The 18743-nt window shown below is 36.6% G+C and overlaps 2 protein-coding genes across 2 annotated transcripts; both read right to left on the reverse strand.

Annotated features, from left to right (window-relative positions):
• Nucleotides 1-1525: 1525 nt before the first annotated feature.
• Nucleotides 1526-13092, reverse strand: LOC110613713 (protein real-time). The gene is made up of 7 exons (XM_021754962.2): nt 12909-13092; nt 12008-12540; nt 11764-11915; nt 5434-5529; nt 4631-4887; nt 2289-2509; nt 1526-2124 (listed from the first exon to the last, which is right to left on the reverse strand). Exons 2-7 carry the CDS (start codon nt 12359-12361, stop codon nt 1762-1764), a joined length of 1443 nt encoding a protein of 480 aa, XP_021610654.1. The 5' UTR covers nt 12362-12540; nt 12909-13092; the 3' UTR covers nt 1526-1761.
• LOC122723550 (cell surface glycoprotein 1-like) lies at nt 12536-18307 on the reverse strand. The gene is made up of 3 exons (XM_043956061.1): nt 17881-18307; nt 12757-12843; nt 12536-12540 (listed from the first exon to the last, which is right to left on the reverse strand). Exons 1-3 carry the CDS (start codon nt 18305-18307, stop codon nt 12536-12538), a joined length of 519 nt encoding a protein of 172 aa, XP_043811996.1.
• Between the last annotated feature and the right edge of the window lie 436 nt (nt 18308-18743).

An 18743-nucleotide genomic window follows, 5' to 3' on the forward strand; every position in this document is an offset into this window, starting at 1 on the left:
TATTTTATATAAATTATTATTTTTAAAAAATATAGATTATTAATTAAAATATATAAAATTAAACATATTCATTGGACAATAACATGGAGATCAGATTATCTTCAAATAGTTTAAAATATATTCTTATTCTAATTTGATTTGAGATGAATTCATGTATGAAAAATAAAAATTGAATTTGAGTTTTCTAATTAAATATATTTAATAAAAATTGAACTTGAGTTTAAAACATATTCTAATTTAATTTCTCTTAACTCCTAACTTTCTATTTTTTTAATTAAATATAGATTCATTTCATTGATAAAAAGACTCTAAATCCCAATACAATCAACAGATCGAATCTCAATACAAGCAAAGAAATAGAGTACAAATAAAAAGCTCAAGGCTCAAAAGATAACCAAAGACCACAAAGACGAATCTAGCCAAAAGATCAAGCGTCACCGGAAATAAACCACTGGACCTGACCCTCCGTCACCTAAATCTACCCACACAACCAAAGGAACCCATCCCCAAACTAGGCTTAAGGCAAAACAATAAAGCAAATCAGTTAAAATCAAGCCTAGCCAAAACAATTGAAGCTATGGAAACAATGTCGGAGCTTGCGAAGAAGGCCACACCACTCGATTGTAACAGATCTGGCCTTAGGCTTATTAAACAACAAGGGAAGGACCATCATGCAAGACTTCTCTCCATTGCTACTCGTCCATATGAAGCCTAAGAATCAAGAAGCAAGTGTCCCGGCTGAACATTTTCGGGCCATGATAAAGTTTTCAGACACAAAGCTCCTTGACTTCTTGGTCTTTGGGAGTCTGCCAACGAAGGATAATTGATCGGTTATGGTGACACCTATATAAAACATTGTATATAGTCCATCGCTAAGTTGAATGTTCCTTGTAGTTTAATTATTTTCCACTCCCCAAGTTTGTCTCTATTTATGCAATATTATACTTTAACAATCTTATATACTTGTACCACTTTTGCTTCATTAAATATATTTGGCAAAATACTTGTTCTGCTCATAGTCATATAAGCTTTTAATTTTTAAAATAAATAAAATAAATTTTTGAAAAATGTTTTTAAATTTTATAAATAAATCAAATAAAACTTTTTAATTTTCAAAATAAATTAAATGAGTGCTTATTTCTAATTTATATATATATTTTAAACTTTAATTAAAAGACATATTTAATTAATTTTAATACTTAAAAGGCTATTTGAACTCTGTATTTTCTCTTAAAACAAAAAGCTATGTATTTCCTCTTAAAACAAAAAACTCTGTATTTGAAGTCTCATGTGACAGATGACCATAGCTTTAAGTGTCAAAGAAGGGTTGGTGTTCCTTTTTTTTTTTTTTACTTTTTTTTTTCCTTTTTGGTGTACAGACTTGCAATTGTTTTATATAGCTTTAGAGACCTGAAATTCAAAGATACGAAGATCCCTTAGTAGGAAATTTCAACAAAACCCCTTCAAATCAGTTTTTGAAATTAGACATTCAAACGTAAACATTGCAGAAAATTAAGGCAGAGGAGGATTAAAGGCCAATTCCTTTATTTAAAGATTATACTGACCAATTGCTTTATTTAAGGATAATACATGATGGAAAGAAAAAAAAAAAAAAAAAACTCAGTCACATGGCCTCATCAACGAGATAAAACATTCAACTATATAAAGCTGATCTTCTATTCATAAACGCTAAAACTCGGCAGATACTCTGGTGCATACGCAATAGCTACATCCAAAAGAATACTAAAACTGCAGAGGACACTAGACGGTTTCAGGATCGTGTAATATGCCAACCAAAGCTATAAAAACCCATACCATGAGGACGCCTATTACAGCAGTTCTCCACATGTGATCCCAGCTCTCATTTATGGGAACATCAGCCCCAAAATTCAGATGTGGTGAGGCCAGATCCTCACCATCACCAATATATTCAGTTGAATCTATCATGCGAATCTCGTTTATGGCCTGCGACTGTCGCATAGCATGAATTCTAATGGTTGAACATATGTCACATGAGCAGTTGCCTCCTAGATATGATGGGAGTTTATGAATATAATCGCAAATAACCTTGTGGTATTTGTTTCCTTCAATTCTCAACTTCTTTCGAGTGGTGGGTTTTAGAACCTGTTCAGCGCCACAGAACAGATATAATATAGGCAGAGAAATCAGAGCTTTTTTACAGGACAAGACACCAGCTCAACAACATGCCCCTCCCTCCCCAATAATAATAATAGTAATGAAGGAACCTTTTTTTCTCAACAAATTAAAAAAAAGGAGCATATGCTTACCTGAATGAAAGTTTGGGCAATGACTCGAACCACTGGAGGAAGCCGTATAACAAGCAAATGGCCAAGACGATTGGGGAAGTTATCTTGCAGAAGTGAAGAGCAGGATCTCACTATCTGCATAGGAAGTCTCAGTGGTGATATTCCATCACAATCCACAAGAACTGTAATCTGAGGATTATCCTTGTCAACCAAATGAAGGACTCCATGCTCTACCTGAGAGACTGGAACATTGATGATTACTTGCTGTTATTATATCACAAAGTGCTAGAAACAAATAAATTAATAAAACCACCTCTACCACACTCGGTTCAAGTTGATCTTTCTAGCACTAAACTGAGTTACTTCTTTTGTTATGGCAGGAAGACTAGATGCTTGCTAAAACCAGTTATTTTCTTGATCTTGGGCTTTGCTTAGCAGGACAATTACGCTTGTAATAAAGTAAAGCAGTAACCATCCATTGTTAGGTTCACAACCTAAATTTTTGAAACATAGGATTAACCTAAAATCCTGGTTCCAGAAGCTGGTTGTTTTCTTATGTCCTCCCAACAGGTAAGTATCTTCATGGAGCACCCAAGACTAGGAAGAAAATTACTAGAATGAGACATTCTCCGGGCATTAAATACAAGGAAATATGTTAACAGGCCCTTGCTAATATACAAGAGATTTACATATGAAGAAAGAAAAATATTGAAATGAAAGACCAGGTCAAAGCTACTAAATATGATAGTTGAGAAATTCTTATTTTTCTTATAACATGATTGAGTTGCTACCAAAGTTGTGGATTAAGTTCTGCAGTGTTCTCCATTTAGTTAATTGTTTTTTCCACGTTCCCCACTTAAGTAGTGGTCTTTCCTTAATTTTTTAATTGTAGGAGGGTGTTCCTCAATGTTGAGTTCATGATTTTCAGGTTTCTAACATGATTTTCAGGTTCCTTATTTGTAGAAAGAGGTTATATATTCTCTTTAGTATTTAAGTTCAACAAATCAATAAATAAAAGAGACATGTTGAAAATTGCAAAAAGTTATTGAGTACTAAAACCCAAGAGATTTTCAAGTTCTCCCTCAATGAGCTTGTATAACCTTCATCATAAGTAAAAATAGAAACAACCACTTTCTTCTTCATCCATTCATCCATTAATTTCTCAACCTTGTCCTATAACTCAGATCCTATTTCTAGGGACCATAACATTTGGTATCATAAACTAGAAACTAGAGTTATGGGGGATTCAATCCAACAACACCTCAATAGAATTTTAGCCTTGTTTCTTGAAAAAATGGCTGCCAATAAATCCCGACAGGAGGAACTCAACACAATGCCAAAAAGTCTACATCCATCTCAAATGGATGTACCTAAAGTCGAGCTTCAAAATTAAAATCAAAAGGGTAGCCGATTCAACTTGAGCAAGATCTGATTCTTCCAATAGCGCTCCTATGGTCCCTAAATTCATTAAATTGGATTTTCCACGATTCAATGAGCAAAAAGATCCTCTGGATTGGTTAACTCGTTGTGAGAATTTTTTTTGTGTCATCAATAAACAGAGAATGATGAGAAGGTAAGTTTGGCTTCATTTTACTTGGAAAGCATTGCACAACTTTAGTTCATTCAATTACTAAATGATTATCCAGATCAGTCTTAAAAAACTCCCACTCAATTGAAACAACAATTCCCTGCTCTCGTGCTTGAGGACAAGCACGTCTACATTGGGGAAAGTAATGTTAGCAGACCCTTGCTAATATGCAAGAGATTCACACATGGAGAAAAAAAAAATTGAATGGTGGTTGAGAAATTCTTATTTTTCTTGCAACATATTGAGTTGCTGCCAAGGTTGTGGATTAAATTCTGCCATGTTCTTCACTTGGTTGTTTTTTTCCATATTCTCCACTTAAGTAGTAGTCCTTCCTAATTCCCTAATTGTAAGAGAGTGTTCCTTCATGTTGAGTTCATGATTTTCAGCTTCCTTATTTGTTGGAAGAGATCATATCTTTCCTTTAGTATTTAAGTTCAACAAATCAATAAAGAAAATATGTTAAAAATTGCCAAAAGTTATTGAGTACTAGAACTTCAGGGATTTTCAAGTCATCTCTTGATGAGCTTGTACAACCTTTATCTTAGGTCGAAAAAAGAAAAGTTGATTCCACCCTCATCCATTAACTCCATGTTTTCCACTCAATCGTCCCATAATCAGATCCTATCCTAGGGGCCATAACAAAATGCCAACACATTTGCCTTCCATTAAAATTTTCATACAGAAAACTCCTTGCTTAGTTATTTCAATTGAAGAGAGCCTTGTCCCAAGGATAATATGGCAAGCAACATTTAATCAAGAAACAAAAGGAACTTACTAACTGCTTGCGCGAAGCGAGGTCTCTCATAAAATGGTAAGTTGAGGCAAGCCAGTCCAAGGCGTACAATGAGACAAGGCCTGCGCTCCACATCAAATCCATGCCAGAAAACCATATTTGACCACATCTCCAGCTCTTGTTCTGAAAGAATTCTGTAAGTCTCCCTCCAACGTATTGTCTTCTTAATTGATGATAAGAAGCATGAAAAATCACCATTTGCAGCAGCAAAAAATCTATGGAGCTCATCCTCATTAATTCTGCACAAACATCTATGTCATGGTCTGCTGCAACATGAAAAGTCAAGAGTTCAAGAGTATATGTGTGAAGTTTAATAATATAAAAATGGATCCAAAACCAGTGCCAGAAGAGGTTATGCCTTTGAGAAAAATAACAAAAGGTAGATGATTGGTGATGAAAATGAGATTATTAGCGTACATAAGAGTGAAAATGATATTACAAGTTTCCTCGATCGTTAGGGTTTCTATCAAGTTTATCTTATGCGCCAAATTGTGAAGTACAACAGGAAGCAGATTGGATCAACTTCATTAGAACAATCAACTTCAATCATAATATTCACAAGTGGATGGCTTTGGACCTTGAATAAGCATGAAAACTGATTAAACATTGAAATTTCTTTAGGTTTGAACCCAGTTGCTTTGAGTAGGTTCAATAATGGATGCAGAATTATGTCATTGATTAGCCAAAGCATTTAACAAGATCAAACAAATTTTGAAAGCTATATCACTCTATTTTTCTGCTCCTATTTGTCCAACGTTCTTGAAACAAGAGAATAACAAAACCACCTTTCTGGTAACGTCATGCCTTGGTTTTCTAGCTCTTCTAGGAGTTGCATCAACCAATTTTCAGTTTCAATACTTTCAGGATTATCATCAGCAGTCCTGCAGATCAGATGAAAAAGAAGAATTATGTAACAAGCAGACAGAACCCACAACAAACAATAGCTGAAGAAAATTCTCATAAAAGAAATGCAATTTGAAAGAACTTTAAGAAAAAAATATGTACTTGCAAAACCTTCATGCTAAAAATTTGTAGGTCAATAGATCCCCAAAACAAGTGATCTTCAATCACAAATCACAACAAAACAATTAATAAAATCTCTTGTCAATATACCTTGCAAACAAGATTCACACTCGGTTCAAGTTCATCTTTCCCAGCACTAAAATGAAATTTATTTTTTAGCACAGAAGGTACACTAGATAGTAGATATTTGAACCAGTTATCATTCTCGACCTTGAGATTTGCTTAGCAAAAAATATACTTCGAATAAAGTAAAAATAGGTGATCATCCCTGGCTAATGTCACAACCTAGATTCTTAAACGTTGGACAAACCTAAAAATGCTGGTTTGAGAAGTTGGTTTTAAGTAGGGGTGTAATCGAGCCGAGCCGAGCCGACTTTTGTAAAGCTCAAGCTCGTTTATTAAAAAAGTTTGGAAGCTCGAGCTCGACTCGAGCTCTAATATTTGATTCGAGCTCGGCTCGAGAATTAAATATTATAATCGAGCTCGATTCGAGCTCGACTCGTGAAAGGCTCGTTCGATTTAATAACGAGCCTAATTCGAGCTCGAGCTCGAAAAGCTAGATTAAGAAGCTCGTTAATAAAACTCGAGCTCGAATTCGGAAAGCTCGATTAAGAAACTCGTTAAAAAAGCTCGAGACCGAACTTAAAATTAAAAAGTTTGGTTTGAGCTCAAGTTCAGGCTCGAACTCGAATTAATAATTACACTTTAATCAGTTTTTAATCATCATTAATTTAAATAATATTAAAAAAAGAGAGTGTACATAAAAAAAATTACGTAACACAATTTATAACTAAAATAACACAAATAAATATAAATTCAACAACATAATAAAATTAGATTACACACAAAATTTAATATCAAACGAATAAAGTTGATTCCAACTTCCAACAGTTGAAACAAGCTAATATAATTTAATTATCTTCATAATCATCTTCATGCTTGTTCAATTAGTTAACTTGAATTTCAACTTCAACATCCATATAACCTTAATTAATTATTATTAATATACTTTGATAATTATTATCATCTTTTATATTGTATGCTTAATTATATACAAAATTTTTTTTATAATTATACTTTAATTTTAAAATGTATATAATTTTTACAACTCAATTTATCATGTAGTACTATAATTTTAAAGAATACTTATTATAATAATTAATATTAATTATTTGTGATTATACATTAATTTTATGGAATCTTATTATAATAATTATATACAAAAGATTTTTATAATTTAATTTTAAAGAATATTAATTATAATAATTAATCTTAATTATTTGTAATTTTTAATACTATAATTTTCAAATATTTATAATAGTTTAAATTTTATAACTTTATAGTTATTTTTATTTTTTTAATAATATATGAACTTATTCATAAATTTATTTAACGAATTGGTTTACCAATTTATTTAAACAATATTACTCACGAGCCTATTTAACGAGCCTGCTCGCGAGCCTTCTCAACGAGCCTGCTCGCGAGCCTTCTCAACGAGCCTGCTCGCGAGCCTTCTCAACGAGCCTGCTCGCGAGCCTTCTCAACGAGCCTGCTCGCGAGCCTTCTCAACGAGCCTGCTCGCGAGCCTTCTCAACGAGCCTGCTCGCGAGCCTTCTCAACGAGCCTGCTCGCGAGCCTTCTCAACGAGCCTGCTCGCGAGCCTTCTCAACGAGCCTGCTCGCGAGCCTTCTCAACGAGCCAGCTCGCGAGCCTAAAAACGAGCCAGCTCGCGAGCCTAAAAACGAGCCAGCTTGCGAGCCTTAACGAGCGGAATACTATGGAGCTCAAGCTCAGCTCGTTTAAGTGACGAGCCTCAAAATTAAGTTCGAGCTTGGCTCGTTTAAAAAACGAGCCGAACTCGGTCGAGCTTTTATCGAGTCGAGTCTCGAGTAGCTCACGAATAGCTTGGCTCATTTACAGCCCTAGTTTTAAGTCCTACCAACAAGTGAATATCTTCATGAATGTTCCCAAGAATATGGGAAGAAATTGACTATAAGAGACATTCTCAAGTCATTAAATATGTAGAAATGTCAGCATTTTGCCTCCCACTAAAATTTACATAGCAAAAGAAAAAAACTCACTCAGTTTTTTCAATTGAAGAGCATTACCCTTCAAATGGGTATATCCCAAGGGTAATATCGCATGTCATTAAGGAATTATAATCTCATATAAAGTCAACAAAGCAGGTTTGGGGCCCATCCAGTTACCAAGTATGTCAAACACATGCATCAATTGACCCAAATAAACTCTAATATAAACTTGGTTAGGCGTTCCTGCCTTCCATCTATATATCTAATCATATTATCAATAATCCAATCAAACTAACATTTAAAAGGATATGAATTGCATATACGGTCTAAAAAATCAACAGAATTTACTTTCAATTACAATGCTAACATCCAATCATTAGCCATTAAGTTGTCATATACCTGTTCTGTTTCTCAGGTTAGCATATGTATATGAATGCAGGATTCGCAAACAAAATTGAAGAGAAATTGTCCTTAACTAGCAATTTCTCTTTTCATGGATTGTATTACACATGAGAAACATTAAAAAGAAAAAAAGAAAAGCGATAAATTCAAATGATATTGATCACACTATCAATTCATTTGAGCACGGCCATGCATTTCTCAGTCTCACTTATCGAGGGGCCCAGAAGATATCTCTCTCAAAGAGAGGGACAAATCCTATCTTGATTGTTCATTATCCTCTACATAATTTCTATCATGCTCAATCATAACCTTTATGATTGTCCGATTAAAGACAACGTTTGGTTATGTCAAAACATAATAGTCCTTATGTTGGAAACTATGACAATCTCAAGTCAAAGGATTAAGACATAACTACTTTGAGATTCACTTATGACAATGACCCATACAGTGATCTCAATGCGGGTCCATCCAATAGTCAGGTTAGGGAACTCGCCTCCGTGCCCGTTGTTAGAGAATTTCCAGATATCTTCCCAGACGAGCTTCCAGGACTACCACTTGCTAGGGAGATAGAGTTTGAAATAGAATTGATGCCTGGAACCAGACCAATCTCTATTCCTCCCTACAGAATGGCACCAGCAGAGTTGAAGGAGCTTAAGGAGCAGTTGCAAGAGCTGGTAGACAAGGGTTTCATCCGACCGAGTACCTCACCCTGGGGTGCTCCAGTGCTGTTTGTGAGAAAGAAGGATGGATCCCTTAGACTTTGTATCGACTACAGACAGTTGAACAAAGTCACTACCAAGAACAAGTATCCGTTGCCTAGGATCGATGATCTATTCGACCAACTAGCAGGAGCAGGTTGTTTCTCCAAGATAGATCTGAGATCCGGGTACCATCAGCTGAGGATAAGAGAAGAAGATGTGCCGAAGACGGCATTCAGGACTAGATATGGGCACTATGAGTTCCTAGTAATGCCGTTCGGGCTAACCAATGCCCCTGCAGTATTCATGGATCTCATGAACAGAGTTTTCAGTCAGTACCTGGATCACTTTGTTATTGTCTTCTTTGATGATATCTTGATGTATTCCAGAAATGCAGAGGAGCATGCCCATCATCTGAGGACAGTTTTGCAGACCCTGAGGGAACATGGCTTGTATGCCAAGTTCTCCAAGTGTGAATTCTGGTTGAGGAGCATCTCATTCTTGGGGCATGTGGTGTCAGAACAGGGAATAGAAGTGGACCCCAAAAAGGTAGAAGCTGTAGCTAACTAGCCTAGACCCACCATAGTAACAGAGATCAAGAGCTTCTTGGGTTTGGCAGGTTACTACAGGAGGTTTGTACAAGACTTCTCTAAAATTGCCGCTCCTATGACCAGATTGACCAAGAAGAACCAAAGGTTTGTGTGGTCTGAACAATGTGAGGAAAGTTTTGAGGAGCTGAAGAAAAGGTTGACGTCAGCACCGGTGTTAGCTCTGCCCACTAGTAATGAAGACTTCACAGTGTTCTGTGACGCATCCCGTGTGGGACTGGGTTGTGTGTTGATGCAGAATGAAAGGGTGATTGCTTATGCTTCTAGACAATTGAAGAAGTATAAGTTGAATTACCCTACACATGACCTAGAGATGGCAGCTGTAATCTTTGCACTCAAGATGTGGAGGCATTACCTTTATGGGGTTAAATGTGAGATCTTCACAGATCATAAAAGCCTGCAATACATCCTGAGTCAGAGAGAGTTAAACTTGAGACAGAGGAGATGGGTAGAACTGCTTAGTGATTATGATTGCAAGATTCAGTACCATCCGAGTAAGGCGAATTTTATGGCAGATGCCCTAAGCCGGAAGTCACTTGGCAGTCTATCTCATATTACAGCAGAGAGGAGACCGGTAGTGAGAGAGTTCTACAAGCTCATTGATGAAGGTCTACAGTTAGAGTTGTCTGATACAGGTGCTTTGATAGCCCAAATGAGAGTGACACCCGTGTTTCTGGAGCAGGTGGCTCAGAAACAGCACGAGGATTGTTCAGTCGGGCAAGAATGATGAGTTCAGATTTGACAGCAAAGGGATCCTCCGCTGTGGGAATAGATTGTGTGTACTAGATGACGTGAGTCTGAAGGGAGACATTATGAGGGAAGCTCATAATGCCAGATACAGTGTTCACCCTGGAGCCACCAAAATGTACCAGGATCTAAAAAGAGTCTATTGGTGGCCAGCTATAAAAAGAGAAGTGGCACAGTTTGTGTCCGCCTGCGAAGTATGTCAGAGGGTGAAGCTGGAACATCAGAAGCCGGCTGGAATGCTTAATCCACTGCCGATTCCAGAGTGGAAATGGGAGAATATAGCTATGGATTTCGTGGTGGGGTTACAGGCAACGTCCAACAGACTAGACTCCATATGGGTGATTGTGGACAAACTGACAAAATCTGCTCACTTCATCCCTGTCAGGAGTGGCTATTCTGTGGACAAATTGGCGCAGGTCTATATAGAAGAGGTTGTCAGGTTGCATGGGGCTCCTGTTTCTATAGTGTCTGATAGAGGACCCCAGTTCACCTCCAGGTTTTGGCGGAGTCTGCAGAATGCTATGGGCACCAGGCTAGACTTCAGCACTGCTTTCCATCCTGAGACCGATGGACAGTCAGAGAGGACCATCCAGACTATAGAAGATATGCTCAGAATGTGTGTGCTAGATTTTGGCGGTTCTTGGAGGCAGCATCTACCCTTGGTGGAGTTTGCCTACAATAACAGCTATCATGCTAGCATCGGGATGGCTCCATATGAAGCTTTGTATGGGATGAAGTGCAGGTCACCTGTCTGTTGGGAAGAAGTTAGGGAAAGGTCCTTAGTGAGGCCTGAGTTAGTAGAGATCACCAGCAGGGTAGTGCCCATTATCAGAGAACGAATCAAGACTGCTGTTAGTCGGCAGAAGAGCTATGCAGATGTCCGCAGGAGGCATTTAGAGTTTCAGGAGGGAGATTTGGTGTTGCTCAAGGTGTCTCCTATGAAAGGGGTGATTCGGTTTGAGAAGAAAGGTAAGCTAGCTCCACGGTACATCGGACCTTTTGAGATCTTGCAGAAGATTGGGAATGTATCATACAAGCTGAACTTACCTGCTTCAATGGAAAGAATCCATCCGATTTTCTATGTTTCCATGTTACGAAAATTCGTGTCAGATCCAGACAAGGTTCTTAGCGAGCCTGATGTAGAGATCCTAGGATATCTCACCTATGTTGAGCAGCCAGTACGGATCCTAGACACACAGATCAGAAAGTTGAGGAACAAGGAAATTTCGATGGTGAAACTCCTTTGGAATCACCACAACATCGAGGAATGTACCTGGGAGACATGGGAGTCTATGCTCCAGCAGTACCCTTATCTCTTCTAAGGTGAGTGTTCTGTGTTTCTATGTGTATGTTATGTTATATGCTTTACATGTGTTAGTTGAGGAACATTCGGGGACAAATGTTCTTAAGGGAGGAGAATGTAATACCCGGCTAGACTCCGGTATCGAAATTCCTACCGTCCGGTGGAATCTCGGATGTCGAAAACCTCTATAAGGGTAAAATCATGTTTTTATAAAATATTTTAATGTATTTTATGGTTTTAAGTAAGAAAGAAATTGAGTTTTGAAAAAAGGATCAAAACTGAGGGAAGTTCATTGCAAGCATACCTAGTATCGTGAGAAGAATGTATAAGGGATGACTCTGAATGTGTTTCTGAATGGGCCTGAGAATCACCAACATCATTTGAGGCAATATCACTATTGGATTGTTCAGAGAATGCTGTTGCAACTGATAGGAGTAACAATGGCCTCGAGAACATCTAGAAAACAACAAGAAAGTAACTATAAATTATTTTGCTGGAAAACATATGTGAAGAAAATGAAATTGGTTATGATAAAAGCAATTTCGGACCTGCATGCCTTTGACCAAACTGTTCAAGGGACCCCATCTACGAATCCACTTAAAAGGTGGATAGCAAAGAACTTGCAAAGCCTGAAGACCATGCCATAAAGGGGGACACTTGGACCTGGAAACTCTTCTTACCGACTCTAAGGCGGCAACCTTGAGTACAAAAATTGCTACATGACCAACTGCACCTCCACCATTTTTATCATAGCCCAGTGAAGCTATGAATTGATAAGCACTCTGTGGAAATGGTTTAGAATCAGAAGCACCTAAATTTCTCTTATAAACCTTTTTCCTAGCGGCAATAGTAGTCGCTTCAGAATTCTCACTTAACCCAGAAAAGTAAGGTGGCTCTCCCATGGAAATTGATAGAAAAATTACTTCTAATTCACATTCTCAGCTAACTAAGACTGTCGCCCTCCTATACTTTATTTTCAACTAGCAGAAGCTACCTCCATTTTAAAAAATCTGAACAACCATTAAAGGGTAACTACCAAGCTTTTGATGTCTCACCAAACGAATCATAAGAAAATGTCAACCTGCAAGTAGTAAACACCAAGGATAAGATCAACATATCAAAATATGACTAACGAATTCACAGATACAAAAACGCAATTGGCAAAAAATCGATTAATGAAAAAACAGCGCAAGAAGAAAAAAAAACTTCTTAAATAGCAATTAATTATCCACAAGGAAACAGGTCATTCAAGGAATCAAGATCAATAAAGTTAATGAATTACGATTCTCATACTAACTTTCATTTACTCTAAAGACCAACAAATCACAGTAGCCAAAATTCATAGAGTTCAAATTGACAATACCGACATCAAGCAGAGCTACATCTAGATTAATAATCAACATAACAAAAACAAAGGAAAACCTTAAAATTCCGTTAAAAAACCCTTACCGGAAAAGCTACGAACTGATCTGACTGATCTCAGGTGGATCACGAATTGGAGAAAATGAAGGCAAACGAGGTGCAATCGGGAGAATCCAGCGTTGGGTTTATGAAGAAAAGTGTATCGGCGCTTTTTGGTTGGGCCTTTTACGTGATTTGGATTGGTCAGTCTTTTAGAAGGAAATAGAAAGAACGAGTTTTTGTCATTTTGGTTTAGTTGCTTCTTACAACAGCTGTCACCATCAAAATGGAAATAATGACAACAACACTAATCCGGAAGCGAAACGGAGGGCCCAATTTACACGTGTACGGTTGCCAAACACCAGGGCATCTTATAATAGCCTTTTAATTAATTACTCTGAAGACAATAAATTTAATTTAATTATTTTAAATCAAATCACTGATTTAATTTAGTTTTATTTAATTTAATTTGATTTTTTTAGTGAAAATAATTTTGTCATTGTTGATAAATTGTTAAATTTCTCTCCTAGTCCCTCAACTATATGTAATATTTCATGATCATTCATAAACTTCAATTTTATTCATAAAAATATTATCTTTAATTTCCACCTACCTACGGTCCTTGACACTATATTGACACAGTATTTGTGAAGTAATTTTCATTTAAGCCATTTAATTTTTAATATATTTTTATTTTAATTATTTAATTCTTAATTTCTTTCTTAAAATTTTTTAAATTTTAATTAAATTTTTACTAAACTCATTTTTATTTTAAATTCTTTTAAGTTAACATAAATTAAAAAAAATTCTCCCTTTTATTCTTTTTATCTATAAATAAAATTACATATTTTCTCTTTTCTCTTTCACTCTTCCTCTTAAAAATATACGATTCCATTTTGCAACATATAAAAGAAAAAAATTTTAAATTATCTAAAATTATTACACTATCCATGATAAAAGAGTAAAAAAATTAAAGATAGAATAAATTTTTTTCTTTTTTCTTAATCAATACTCCTTATATATTAATAAAAAATTAAAAATAATATCACCTTTTTAATAATATCATTTATTGTGTTTTTTTAATAAAGTCAAAGGTGTATATATAATATATAGATTCTATTTTATTTTATTTTTTAAATTTATTTTTTAAAGTATTTTTAAATTTTAAATATTAAAATTTTATTTCACAAGAATAGAATAATAAATATTTAAAATTAATTTTGTTATAAATATGTATAAAACTATATAAATAATTATTTAAAAAACTTATTTGTTAACTTTTAAAATAAAATATAATTAATAAATAATTTATTTTTATAAAATATTATATTGTTATTTTAAATATAAAAATCTTATATATTTAAAATAAATTAACAAATAATATGCATAATTGATAGGCGGTTGTCGAAACCGTAAAAAATAAACCTATTAAACAATCAACAATAAACTTGTAGACAGTGGCAATAGGGTCGAACCACAGGAAATTGACACCAATGATTTTCCTAATAATGACTAGGTCAAGTAAATAACAAGTAAATAAAAGAGGGGGGTTTTGTGTTGAAGATGTACTAAAGCTAATTAACAATAGCAAGCAAATAATTTAAAGATGAGTAAATCAATAAGAGAAAAGCTTCTAGTTGAAGTATGGATCTATTTCAGATTGTTTAGAATTGATCATTGATTCTTTAATACTCCTATTTATCTCAATAAATTAGTTTAGGATGTGGAAGACGCTTCTCACAATCCAAATTCCTCCTTAGTTCTAGTTTGATTAGGAAACGTTCGCTAATCAAACACTAATCAACAAATTGCCAAGGAACGTCCTTAGGGCATTGTAGCATCGAACAACTGTTGACTGCATTAAGACTTAGAGAAACCCAATTCTATACTTGCCAACCGCGTAGTCAAGTTTAGATTATGCAATTTGATTAAATGTGTATTTGAACAACCTAAGCAATTACGGACTTAAATCATTCAAACAATATTACTTAAGCAATTTAAAAGCAATGATCCCTTATTGATTCTAAAAGCAAAGTAATAATTATGGAAAGCTCAAATTGCATAAATATTGAAGATAAATAGAAGTTTAACAATGGAGATTTAAATCTCCCAATTCATCACAAAATCTGAAATTCACCAACTTCAACTAGAAAGGAAGGAAATTAGCCACTCATGGTGGACTAAGTACACAAAAGATGAAAAGAAAGGAAAAAAGGAAGATGCTGGAGAGTTTCTGGCGAGTTGAGTTGCTGATCAGAGGATGCCTTTGCTGGTTTGGAGGCTCTCCTTTTATAGCTGCAGAATTTCTCTCCATCTAGGGTTTTGAAATCCCTCTTTGATTTGGTGTTTGACTCCTCTTTTGATGTTGATTTTAATTGCAATTGGAATTCCTTGGATGAGAGACTCTTTCGTGGCTCTTGGTTTTGTGTTGGAAGTGATTGGATTGGATTTGGACTTCTGAAAATTCGGATTTCTGTTTTCTGCCCATTTTCCCGCTCTGCTGTAAGTTTCTACTGTCAAAGTGATTTGCCCGGTGATTTGACCAGTTTCTTCAAGTGATTGTGTAACATCCTCAAACCCATAGGTAGAGTAGTGCCATCGTTAGGCTAATTCAAATAGCTTCACATGATGTGCATTTACATTGAATTAATGATACTTGGCCCTGGTAAACGTAATAGGAGTCGAGGTTAGCTTAAGGGTATGGCATGCCATATAAACATACAGAGTTCGCAGTACTGCTACCGATACATGATCTATATTTGAGGTTACATATCTGGTACCTCATAAACATGGCCACAGAGCCCTGCTATCACAGTTTTGGCCTCTGAGCCTACCGTTCGGCACCCTGTGCCTACCGTTATAACTCCTTATCTACCTAGTCGATCCTACTATGTGGTTATAAGGGCTAAGATCTTAATTAAGATTGATACTTGATTTTGTAAACTTATTGGTGAATGTTAACATGTTTACATCTACTAGCTTGTAATTGTTTACTTGATTATCTATTTATGCGAGCTTGTTTGTTTTATTCTGTTATTTGTTGTTATCACCCACTGAGCATTAGCTCAGCGTGTTGGTTTTTACCTCACGCAGGTTGTAGATAACGTAGGCACGTGAAGTTCATCAGAGGTCTACATCAGATACCAAGGCCATTATCATAGCTGGTTGTTTTGAGTCTCTGAGGCATAGTATAGTTTTATTTTGGCATGTACATATTAAATAGAGTGAGTTATGAAGGTCATGTAAATCAAAGAATAGTAGGATGTCAAATAACAGTTGATAATGTTGCATGTGTTTTTCATATATGCTACAGGGTAAAATGTGGATGAAAAAGAGGAGACTCTGCAAAAATTTTGGTTTAAACATTTACCTTAATCGCTTTATAAAATTTACTTGGACTATCTAAAACTTGGTATTTACAGATAAAGAAAATTGTTTAGTCTTGATATGTCTAAAAGGTATAGTTTGTGACAGACCTTGCTTTATCTACACTTGATAGGGTAAGGGGTGTTACAGATTGGGCAAATCACTGACCAGATCGCTTCTTTGTGAGTCAGTCCTCTATGTCTCTGCGAGTGATTTGGCCAGTGATCTTCGAGTTTCTTGGGCAAATCACTGCCCATATCACTGCTGTCTGTTGCCTCCGGGTTTCTGCTTTAGCTTGATCTGGGCAGTGATTGGAGCAGTTTAGCTGGTGATCTTGGGCAAATCACTGGGCAAATCATCCTTCTGTACTTTTTCTGCACTTTTTCTCCCATTTTCTAATTTCTTCCTTTTCTGTAAAAACAAGATAAAAACCATAAATTAAACTAAAAAATGTGTAAATAAGCAACAATAATTATGATAAAAATGTGGCTAAATTATGCTTGATCAAATACCCCCACACCTAGCTTTTTGCTTGTCCTCAAGCAACAAATAACTTAGCCAATCAAGCCCCTTTTTCTTTTGAGCCTAAGTACCACTTAATCAGCCCCCCCCTAGACTCCTAATCTGAACTATCACAATATAGAGTACATGCACTAAGGTCATCCTCTCCTTTCCTTGTTTCCTTTCACCTACTATGATCAAGAGAAAGGTTTTTGACTCAATCATGCTTATTCTTTTATGTTAGGTTTAGTGCAGCCCCTAGGAGTGACTTGCCCCTTTTCTTCTTTCTTCCTTTTTATTTTTATTTTCAGCAGCACTTATTCTTATCCTTGCCTGAAAAAGTCACTAACCTTTTTACGCGATTGTGTACATGGGTGATACACCCCCGGTTACTCAGTTAGTCACTTGTTCAAGTGGCTACTAGCTCTGTTCATAGTCTAGACCATCGAAACTTATTTGCTTGGAAAGGTCACTGACCTTTTTACGCGATTGTGTACATGGGTGATACACCCCCGGTTACTCAGTCAGTCACTTCTCCAAGTGGCTATTAGGCTCAGTTCATAGTCTTAAACCATTGGAACAAGTTTATGATTTGTGCTTTATGATAGTTTGGGCAAATCAGCTCATAGGGAGTTACACTAACTTTGTGTTTGCATGTATTTTTATTTTTATTTCCCTTGACCACAATAAATTTAAGGATTCAATTCAAGTAAAGAACTTTCTAAGTGAAGGTAACATACTGTGAATGATTCAATTTAGGCTTAAAGGGGTGGCAAATCAATGGGGTCATGAGATAAGGAGACTCTTTCAACCTTGTTAACTATGTTGAGTAAAGCAATTAGCTACAAAATTCTGTGTGTGTGTGCTAGGAGTGTGAAAAAATTCTGGTGTGTGCAAAAAAAGGTAAAAATAATGCAAAAAGAAAAAGAAACAAAAAGAAATCAAAAAGGTGGTGTGATCAGTGAATAAATACTCTCCAGTACCCCCACACCTATCCCAAATATTGTCCTCAATGTTTGAATATATATATATAGAGAAATGAAGGAGAAAAGGGAAAGGGACTTCCTGGCCTGTGGGTGATTTGACCAGTGACTTGGGCAAGCACTGGGCAAATCACTGGGCAGATCACTGGGCAGATCGCTAGGTGTATCACTTGGCAAGTCCGTGGGCGCATCAGTGGGCACATCGCTGGGCATAGCGCTTGGCACATTGCTGGTGAAATCATTGGGCGTACTAGTGGGCGCATCAGTGGGCAAATTGCTGGGCACATCAGTGGTTGCATCGCCTTCCTCATGACCTGCGGGATGTGTGGCAATGGTGGTTTCTGGTTCTGGCTCTGATCTCGGCGGTGGAGGTGGCGACTGAGTTCTTGGCCGTTTCTGGCCGTGATATGTCTGGACGGCCGGTGAGTCGGTGCGTCCTGTTGCTGTTTCAGTAGCCGGTGGCGTGTCGGTGCTGGTGGTGGCCGGTGGAGTGGTGTCCCGTGCTTCGTCATCACTGTCGGAGGGGATGGGTTTCGGTAGCCCTAATTTCTTCCTCATGAATGGTCTGCCGGTGGCCTTCATCTTGATTCTTACCATGGTGGTCTTGAGTTTGCCGGTGGGTGAGTGGTGGTCGGAGAAGAGAAATCTTGAAGAAGAAGAGAAGAAAAACAGTAGATAGCGTAAAAATTAAAAGAATAAAGAAAAGAACTACTTAAAGTGATTTGGGTATGTGATCTGCCCTGATCATTTAATGCTGGCCCTCTGAATTCTTGACAGGGTGATTTGCCCAATGATTTGGGCAAGCAGTGGGCAAATCACTTTGGCCTGATCACTCCTCCTTTGTAGTTGCTGGGCTGGTACTGTTCACGCCCTTTGCTGATGATGTGCTTGGTTTTGCGATGGGACCGGTGATCTGGTCACTTTATCTGGGCAATTGGGCAAATCATTGCCCCGATCACTTGTGACTATGGTATATTCAGTCGATTTGTCCGGCGATTTGGGCAAGCAGTGGGCAAATCACTGGCAAATCACT

The sequence above is a fragment of the Manihot esculenta genome, chromosome 4, assembly GCF_001659605.2.
Source record: "Manihot esculenta cultivar AM560-2 chromosome 4, M.esculenta_v8, whole genome shotgun sequence".
NCBI classification, from domain to species: domain Eukaryota; kingdom Viridiplantae; phylum Streptophyta; class Magnoliopsida; order Malpighiales; family Euphorbiaceae; genus Manihot; species Manihot esculenta.